This window comes from Trifolium pratense, linkage group LG4 (genome assembly GCF_020283565.1).
Source record: "Trifolium pratense cultivar HEN17-A07 linkage group LG4, ARS_RC_1.1, whole genome shotgun sequence".
NCBI lineage: Eukaryota > Viridiplantae > Streptophyta > Magnoliopsida > Fabales > Fabaceae > Trifolium > Trifolium pratense.
Window position 1 is genome coordinate 23,772,724 of NC_060062.1, and position 7,531 is coordinate 23,780,254.

General features: G+C 31.1%; 1 protein-coding gene across 1 annotated transcript; it reads right to left on the minus strand.

Annotated features, from left to right (window-relative positions):
* Window positions 1–3,695: 3,695 nt before the first annotated feature.
* LOC123923239 (probable aspartic protease At2g35615) lies at window positions 3,696–7,281 on the minus strand. Its single transcript, XM_045975925.1, has 2 exons — window positions 6,890–7,281; window positions 3,696–5,088 (listed from the first exon to the last, which is right to left on the minus strand). Exons 1-2 carry the CDS (start codon window positions 7,239–7,241, stop codon window positions 3,983–3,985), a joined length of 1,458 nt encoding a protein of 485 aa, XP_045831881.1. The 5' UTR covers window positions 7,242–7,281; the 3' UTR covers window positions 3,696–3,982.
* Between the last annotated feature and the right edge of the window lie 250 nt (window positions 7,282–7,531).

Sequence of the window (7,531 nt, forward strand, 5' to 3'; positions counted from 1 at the left end):
ACTATCTATATATAGTATTCCTTAAAGTTCTTTACGTGTGCTTGAGGTGAAAAAGGAACTGAAAGTGCTACACTCTATAGTATGACTTTTGTTTTAAGTTCTCCTATGCAAATCGATTACTGCAATTAAAGAACAATTCTTTTCCTTATTCACAATTAAAAAATATATCCTCCTTTTCTTCATTACGACGATTAACAAAGTTGTCAAAATCATAGTGAAGATTTCCTTTTGCCACCATAGCGGAATACTGTCTGTTACTTAAGTAACGTACGTGTTAAAATTTGTTAGTTTATGCATCAGTTGAGAACACACATCCTACCAGAGGCCCTATGACGCTTTGCCGTCCACTACTTAGCGGACGACTATTTGACAAAAAATAATAGAAAACCAGACCATAAATTATAACACAAATTATGACAATACATAAGAACATTATATAAGAAATAAAATTTGATAAAATATAAACATGAGAAAGAGTTTACATTAAATTAACGTCCCGGCCTTTACCGCCAAGTGATTCGTATCGATTAGTCATAACAGTTAGTCTTCTTGGGGTGTGCCTATAAAAGGTTTTTGCACCCAAGTTTTTGACACCCTAAGGACACTTACCACTATGACTAATCAACCACGGAGTATGAACCTATGCCTAAACTAAAAAAAAAAAAATTGAGAGAAGAAAAATGAGAAGAAGAAATGAGAATGAGAAAAAATGAAAGCGAAAAGGTTGAATTTATAGAATCTTGGCTTCATTGACTGCTAATCAAAACCTCCATCGTCCTTAACCATTTGATTGTTACTAAATACCACACAATTTCTGACCACCGGCCGTCCCCGCTACTTAAATGACGGAAACATTGTTGAACCGTTACAACATTCCCCTAGCGGTGGGTAACTGTATATATAGTCCATGACCTTCATTTCCTTACCTTCCGAGAACTATGTAAAGAGTTTCCCACATTTATGGATTATGTGGAGAGTACTATTCTGGTGCCAGTGAAAGAGAGAGTGGTGTATGCTTGGCCTAACCGCGTCATGCATCTTGACAACACAACCACAAATAAGGTCGAGTCTACTCACGTCCGGTTGAAATTGTATATTAAGAATTTTATGGGGGACAACATCAGTCAGATCTTGATGAACCAGATTATTGAGATACATCGGTTGTTTTAGAAAAACAAAATTGAAACAGGTAAACAACTCAAGGAAAATGTGTTGTCAAGATAACATATTGGATAAAATTATACTTCACTCCCTTATACATAACATATTGGATAAGATTACACTTCACTCCGTTGATAGAAGTTTGAATTTCATTTCCCTCTCCTGTATATTAAAATTCTAAAATATACAAAATAAAATATTTGGAAAAATTACTAAAGCCATTATTTTAAAGAAAATACTTTGAATTGAATTTTATATTCACATCATCAAAATGACATTAAATTCTTTTGGAAGACCTTTCAAAATAGCGTTGATGTGTTCTTGATCGAAGGTTGTGTCTTCGATAGCCATAAGCGAATCAATTATAATGGTTTTGATTCGTAGAAGATATTCACCAATTGATGTTGCAAGTTTCTTTGTGTTCTTCAATTAAGATCATGATTGACGCGCACGAGCTTACAACGGTGAATTGAAATATTTGTGAATTATGTCCCATATGTTTGCAGCCAAGAACTCGCGAAAGCACTCCATCATAGAGTGTAGAGAGGAGCCATGTGAAAGTTTGATCTTGTATAAGCCATTCGCGATACGAATCGCAGAATGTGTTGCTGGCTTGTTCTTCCTCCGTCGCGAATTGAATGGGAATTTTGGGATTGATGATGAATTTGTGTAGATTGTTCGCAGTGGCTACTCCATTGACCTGTTGACTCAACAGTCACTACTAGAAAACAGCAAAATAGCGTCAGTTTCATGAAAATGAAAAACTGAACCAAGAATCAATATATTGAGATTGCCTAAAACAAATATTTGGCAAAGTTTCATGAATATATAACAACCGAAAGGTTTTTCTTTATTTTATAAGAAAGTTTGTAGGCACTTACAATCAGGAGTTGAACCTGATTCAAAGTTTATAGGATGAGTGAATTGGAATTTTAATAGCACTAATATAGCGACCCTCTTTAAGATGGAAGTTATTTTGAAAGCACTTATGAATTATGAGTTTGTATGACTTACTGATTGATTTTATTGGTTAATTAGAATTAGAATGTTCTCTTAATCCGAGTTTAATTACATCAAGTGTTTTAAAATAAGTTAAGCGGTTGGCACAAAACTAAAGTTTGTCTTATTTTTATGCTTACGAAAGGCTGAAGAGTCGGCTAGATACCCCATGTTGCATAAGGTCTTCGTATAAATACACACCAAGAAGGACTCCCCTTGGGTCAATCATAGATCGAAAAATATTTGGGTAAGCAAAATTATATCATTGATTCTTTAATCATATTTTGTTCTAAAATTAGTAATAATATATAACATTGACTTGTTGTAATGTGAGATTATATTTTTGACCGAGTGATCATTATAATCTCTTTAGTTCACTGATCTCATATTCTTGAAAGATGGATGTCCTTAACACATAAAAGGTCAATGATCTCTTATTAGTGCCTGAAAATCATGTACTCTTATTGATGTCCTTATTTACTCCTTTATATTCCATTTCCAACTAACCGAAGCTCTCTGCCCTATTGCTAATACTCTTCTTCATTGTTCATGTTCAGATTCAAGCTTATCGCAATGAAAAAGTCAGGACTTTCATAATGTATATATAAGAACTAGCAGAAGATTATATGTTAAATATACTAGTTACAAGGTATTAGTTCTTCTTATAGAGAACTAGTTGGTGTACATCAGTTACACTAAATCTTGCTTACCATATACTATAATTTTATTAAGCTTTTTATTCATGATGGTTATGTGTACGCTGTATTAAAGTATGACTGCAACTTACTTTTGAGATTGAACAAGTTTGAACATAGTCAATTGACATCAATTTAATAAGTGTTTCCCAAGGTGTACCACAAAGATAGTTCGCCCACCTTAGAGTTGTACCAAGAGAAAAACTCTTTTTCCTCTCTAAGACCCTAGCTCTTGTGTGGTGGTGGCAAACCATAATCCTTGCCTCTACATCTCTACTCTCTTGAGTTGCTCTCTTATTTTTCTATGAATAAAACACTCCCTATTTATAGAAAAATATATGCCAAAAAATTAATAATAAATCTGTTTTAAAATAAAACAAATCCAAGTCAGAGTGTCTTTCAAAAAAAAAATTTTCCCAAAAAATCTTCAAAACATCAAAGATGCACAAATATTTAATAAAGATTTTTCTGACTTCTTGTAACTGAGATTTCAAGGCATATCCAACATTAACCTTCTCACACACAAAACAATTGAAGTTGTTCGTGGATATGAATGATTATTGATTCAATGATTCGATAGACACATATAACATATTAATTAGTTTTTATTTTCAAACTAACTTATACTTATAAAATGAACTTATAAGACAAAGAAACTTATCGTTTTAAAACTCATTTCAGGTCGTATCTTTATTGTATGTGGATTGTTTTTCTTCCAATATAAAAATTCAAAATTTATTTACTAAAATCACTTTTTTTTTTTTTTTATTTTGGTCCCCGAAGTCATAATCTTGGCTCCACCCCAGCTTATAACGGTTATGTTTGTGAGACAACTCCAAATTTATCATATCATACCATTATTATTAATAAATTAATATACATACATTACACAGTGACACAACTCAATTTGACTCAAAACTCTAGTCTCACATACACACATTACACACAACGTAACTTACATAACAATACTGCATGCTAACTAGCTTATTGAAAACTACTAATACATATATATATATATATATAATTAATATATAACCACACATTTCTTATTCTTGACACACATGACTAGAGGTACGTAGTAGCCTTAATTACCAAATGCATGGCATATGGCATATTTATACTTATTCTTATTCTGAAAGGACCAATGATTCTTCAATATGCTTATTATCTTCAACTTCAAGATGATCAAAGGACACTATCTTATTTCCTTCAGTAACATTAAAAGCCACCAAAAAATCCATCTGAGCTCTACTTCCAAGTATATGATATTCCCTTTTAGTTTCTCTTTCCACCGTTAAGCAAATATATTTTTTTTGGTCCCCATTGGATTTTATAGTTATAGGAGGAGGAGTAAAATCATCATCTAAAAAATTTTCCCTCTTCAACTCTATTTTTGTACCACTAAATTTAAATGATATTTTCTCCAATTTCTCCAATTTCTTCTTATTCTCATCATTTTTCTCAAAACAATTCTCATAATAACCTTCAAACTTTGTTAACTCCACATTTAATTTCTCCTTTATTTTATTTATAAATTCCTCAAATTTTTTACAAGTAAGTCTAAGATATGTTTTTGTGGTACCCGAATCAATAATCATTACCTTATGATCAGTGTCAGTTTTTATTTCATGATTTTCATCTTCAAATTTGAGAAAAACACCTTCAAGTTGAACACAATAACGAATGCCACACTCGTCATCTTTGTTTTTTGGTAACAATAAAGACGTGTTTTTATCCGAAATTTTCACATCATCTCCAAATTTGAACTTGCTTCTAGCTTTAATAGCGTCTTCATCTTTGCGACGAAATTGAGGAAGATAATAAGAGAATGCACAACATCTCCGTCTTGTTTTTGCATATTGTTTTATCAATGATAGATTTCCATATCCAAGTCCAACAATTCCTTGGTATAAGCTTTTTGATTCACCTTCATCACCTCCCAATTTTGGTGAAAATCCAATCGTCATTTTCCTTTCAACGCGGCGATCAGGTTTACTTTTGCTGGTGATTGCGGAGAAGAAAAAATCAGCTTGGCCCAAAATTCCTAATTCATTTTTAGAACCATCTCCATAAACTATACCACTGTACTCGCACTTATGTTTTTTGGTGCATCTATGTTTGATACCGAGCGCTGGCAATGTTTTATTACATTGGTCATCAACCCAACAATCAATAGGGTCCTTAGGCTTTTCTCTATATTCATTGACTTTGGCTTCATAACAATTTTTATTATCTGCATGTAATTGCAACAAATTAAAGAGTTAAAGAGTTGAGCCATAGAGAGAGTTAAATGCAGTTTTTTAGTCACTCAATTTTGTCTCATTTACGATTTTAATCTTTTTTTTTTTTTTGGTTACACAATTTTAATCTCTTTATTTTTAAATTAACAGTTTTATAGTATAAGTTTAAAAATTACGAATTACTAATTCTTTTCTAGCTATATCTATATGTTTTGAGACTAATTTTTTTTGTTAGCCTAGTGGCTAGAAAATCTAGCTTAAAGGTGAATAAGTGGAGTGTTCTGGGTTCGAACCAAGGCTCCTGCACATATAGTGTGATGTCGCTACCAACTGAGCTACGGAGACTTTGAGACTAAATTTTTATGAAGCCAGAAGTGAAATGTTTATGTGACATCTCAATTGGTCACATGAATGTGAGATTTTTTTTTTTTTTGACACATGAATGTGAGTTATTTAAGTGAGAGAAATTGTGAACACTTAAATACACATAATATTATTTATAAAAAAAAATACACATGTTATTTGGATATGTACTAGTACATCGCTGAAGTGAACAATTTTAATTGGTCCACAAATATTGTTTAATGGGTCAGGATCAAATGATACCAAAGTGTCAAACTTAAAATTATGACACCTCTGGTTATTCTTTACCAGATAATCGTATTACAAAACCGACTGTTTGATTGAAAATACTATAACACAAATCGTATATATTGAATATAACATTAATCGGAAATCATTTGATAGGTCAACAAGATACATCAAAATGAACTCATTTTTTGAATGTTCATAAGACGTTAATTTAGATGAATCTCATTGACGTATCAAATGTTTTCTGATTAATGTTATATATATTTTATATATATGATCTATGTTATAGTATCTTTCAATCCAACAGTCGATTTTGTAATACGATTATCCGGTAAAGAATTATTGCAGGTGTCATTTAATCCTAACCCATCGTTTAATATAGAAAAAGTTTATACATGTCATAATCCCAAATAAAAAGTCATTTAGGCGCACTTTATTAAAATACATATCAGTGAATTATTTTAAAAACAAATATTATTATTTGGGTGGGAAGGGTAGTTCAACTGGTTAAGCTAGTTGAGCTAAGGGTTAAGGAGTTGGAAGTCCAGGATTCAAGTTCTGGCAAGGAAAAAAACTAACATATAACATATTAATAATTACTCCCTCTGTTTCAAATTACTTGTCATTTTAGAAAAAAAATTGTTTCAAATTACTTGTCGTTTTGATAATTTAAGATTATATTTTATCTATTATACTCTCGTATAATATTGCTTATAAAAGAAAAACAAATATTATTTGATACTTTTCTCTTTCCTACTTTTTTCATTTATTTGTGTATCTAAGTAGATTCTATTTTGAGTAAAAAAAAAAAAGAGTAGATTTTATTTAAGCTTGTGACCAAACAAATGTATCTCATTAGGACGATTAAAAAAGTTGTCAAGCTCATATATTCAGGTCCCATGATTTTCATTTCATTTGGTTGAGATGTAAGTGAATATCTTATTAGTATTTTTCATACACATGTTTAAGGATTAAAACCAATATATATCACAATTTCAAAAAAAAAAAAATAATATTTAAAAAATGAATAATAAATTGGTAGAATAAAACCGACTAACTAATACTACCTTCAGTTCTTAATATAAGAAAGAATTCATTTTTTTTAAATACATTGATAAATTGATGTATCTAATGAACATTTTCTTATATTAAGGACCAGATAGTATAACATTTGTTATTCGATAAGGAAAAAATTAAATACACCTTTTCCATCATTGCAAATCCTATCTTGAAGCCATATGAGATCGCTTCCGGTGTCTGGAATGGCATATGTATCGACGTCATGATTGCCGTAAGTTTTAACACCGAATTTCATGAGATATCGAAATTCTTCTGCAATTATATCAGATTCGATGGTTAAAGGAGTTCTATTAATGATGTCTTCATCATCAAATTCATATGCAAAAGAGTCGTTGTTGGTGTTGATAGTAACTTGCTGGATGTTAAAACCGATTAGGTTTCGAGTATTAGCATCGACAAGAGGTTTTAGAGTTAAAAGAGAAAGTAGAAAGAGTAGTACTTTTAGTGTAAAAGAGAATGGTTTTAGGGTATGCATTTTGGAACTTGCTAGTGTAGTATTAGTTTGTAGTACTAATAGGCATGAGTTTAATGTATAGGAAGAGTACATATATATAGAGGGGTCTTAATGTGATGTCTTGTTCATTCAATTAGTGAAAATAATTTGCATTAGCCTAATTTGCATAAATTCTAAAGTGTCAAAGATTCGGTAACGATAGAGAAGGAGTTCCCACGTAAATGTCATTGTTTTTATGATTTTGATATGATAGGACATATTGCATGCATATGTTATGAGGAGAGAAAAATTATATAGAAATTTTAGAACAC